This window comes from Tetrao urogallus, assembly GCF_951394365.1.
Source record: "Tetrao urogallus genome assembly, chromosome: 21".
Classification (NCBI taxonomy): Eukaryota; Metazoa; Chordata; class Aves; order Galliformes; family Phasianidae; genus Tetrao; species Tetrao urogallus.
The window spans coordinates 4804047-4805881 of NC_136834.1; the positions used below are offsets into that span (position 1 = coordinate 4804047).

Below are 1835 nucleotides of genomic sequence, written 5' to 3' on the forward strand. Positions count from 1 at the left end.
GAATTTTCCTATAAATTGTGTTTTATTTCTTTTTAGGGCAGCTCGCAGGGGAGCGATGCCGCTGGGGCACCCTGTGCCACAACCCTGCCGCTCGGGGAGCACGAGGCAGCACCCATGGAAGATCTCAGTGCCTTTGGGTCACACAGCTGTGTGGCTGGCGGCTGCTCTGCGTCTGTCCTCGCAGGTTTCAATGGCGTTCCCCCCTCAGGGAAAAAAACAAACAACAAAACCATGCACGCATCTAGAAGCATAGAGCCATCGAACATCCCGAGCTGGATGGGATCCACGAGGATCGAGTCCAACTCATCCGGAGCAATGAGACTTAAGCACAAGCTTAAAGTAAGCACGTTCTTAAGTGCCTTCTAGCAGCCCCTCGGCCGGATCTGTCGCTTGCTTCTAAAATGGAAAATTTCCTGGCACTTGTGGATTTTTGCCACGATTCGTTTTTAATCCACTGAGATCCTACGACTTCAGAAATCAGTATGGCTCAAGCTGAAAAGCCGCCCTATGTGACAAGAGCTCCAAATACACACACAGACAAAAACAAACCAAACAACCCACAACCCAACTCCTGGAAGTCTGGAAAGGACGAACCCACAGCAACCGAAGCTCCCAACGACGCCCTGAGCAAACCCGCCCCGACCCCGCGCGGCTCCCCGGCCCCGCAGCGGCGGCCGCACGGCGGGGCAGAGCGGCGCCAGGCGGAGCAGAGCGGCGCTAGGCGCGGCGCGGCGCGGCGGGGCTCATCAGGTTCTCGGTGATGTAGGCCACCAGCAGGCAGATAAAGACGAGCATGACGCAGATGGAGCCCCCCACGGCCGTCATGGCTACGACGATGTCCCGCATGGCGGCCGGCTCCACGCGGAACTCCACGCAGTGGGCGGGCGGCGCGGGGCGCGGCGGCGCGTAGCGGGGCTGCAGGCAGAGGCGGTACCGCACGCCGCCGTGCGCCTCGGGCAGCAGGTAGTCGCGGCAGGCGGCGCCCAGCTCCACGCCGTCGCAGGGGAAGCGCGTGTAGGTGCCGTCCCAGGAGCAGTTGAGCGCGAAGCCGCGCAGGCCGTTGCCGGGACGCGGCGGCGCCCACTGCAGCAGCACGCTGCCGTTGCGCAGCACGTTGGCCACCAGCGCGCCGCCCGGGGAGCGGTGGGCGCGGCAGGAGCGCGCCGCGCACTGGAAGCCGAGGGCCGGTCTGCGGAAGCACAGCCGCCCGCTCGCCGAGCCCTCGGGCCGCACCTTGTAGGGGCACCACGGCTCATCCGGCTCCGGCTGCGCCGCGGCCTCGGCCAGCGGAGCCCTCGGGGCGGGCGGCGGCGGCGGCCCGAAGCAGAGCAGGGCGAGCAGGGCCGGCAGCAGGCGGGGCATGCCGGCCGCCGCCGCATGGAGCCGAGCCGCGGTGCCGGCGGAGGGGCTGCGGCCGCCCCGCGCGCCCGTTATAAGCGCGGGCTCCGCAGCCGCTGCGCCGGCCGCCAATGGAGAGGCGGCTCCGGCGTTAACTCTCGCTGGGCTGCGGAGCGCTCGCCGCCGGGCAGCGGCGGGGCCGGGGGGAGCGCGGGCACCTCCAGCCGCCGCGCTCCGGGGGGCGGCAGGGCTCGGAGCTGGGCCGGGAGGCTGCCCCGGCTCGGAGGAAAGAGGAGGGGGGCAGGTTTGGGTTTGGTGGCTTTTTTATTTTTTTTTTTCCTCGAGTTTATTTTTTTAATCGGTTCTGTGTTCCAACTCGGAGATTGCTCAGCAAGGATGGGACACGAGGAAATGATGGCTTCCCCCTCCAGCACGGCACAGCTGCTAGCAGGGGTAAATAGTGGGCATGGGCGCACAGGAGGCTGAGGGAGAAGGAA

At 66.1% G+C, this 1835-nt stretch overlaps 1 protein-coding gene across 1 annotated transcript; it reads right to left on the reverse strand.

Annotated features, from left to right (window-relative positions):
• Nucleotides 1–717: 717 nt before the first annotated feature.
• On the reverse strand, nucleotides 718–1362 carry FNDC10 (fibronectin type III domain containing 10; the record flags this gene model as incomplete). Its single annotated transcript, XM_079545421.1, has 1 exon — nucleotides 718–1362. The coding sequence occupies one exon, from the start codon at nucleotides 1360–1362 to the stop codon at nucleotides 718–720; it is 645 nt and encodes a 214-aa protein (XP_079401547.1).
• Nucleotides 1363–1835: the final 473 nt, after the last annotated feature.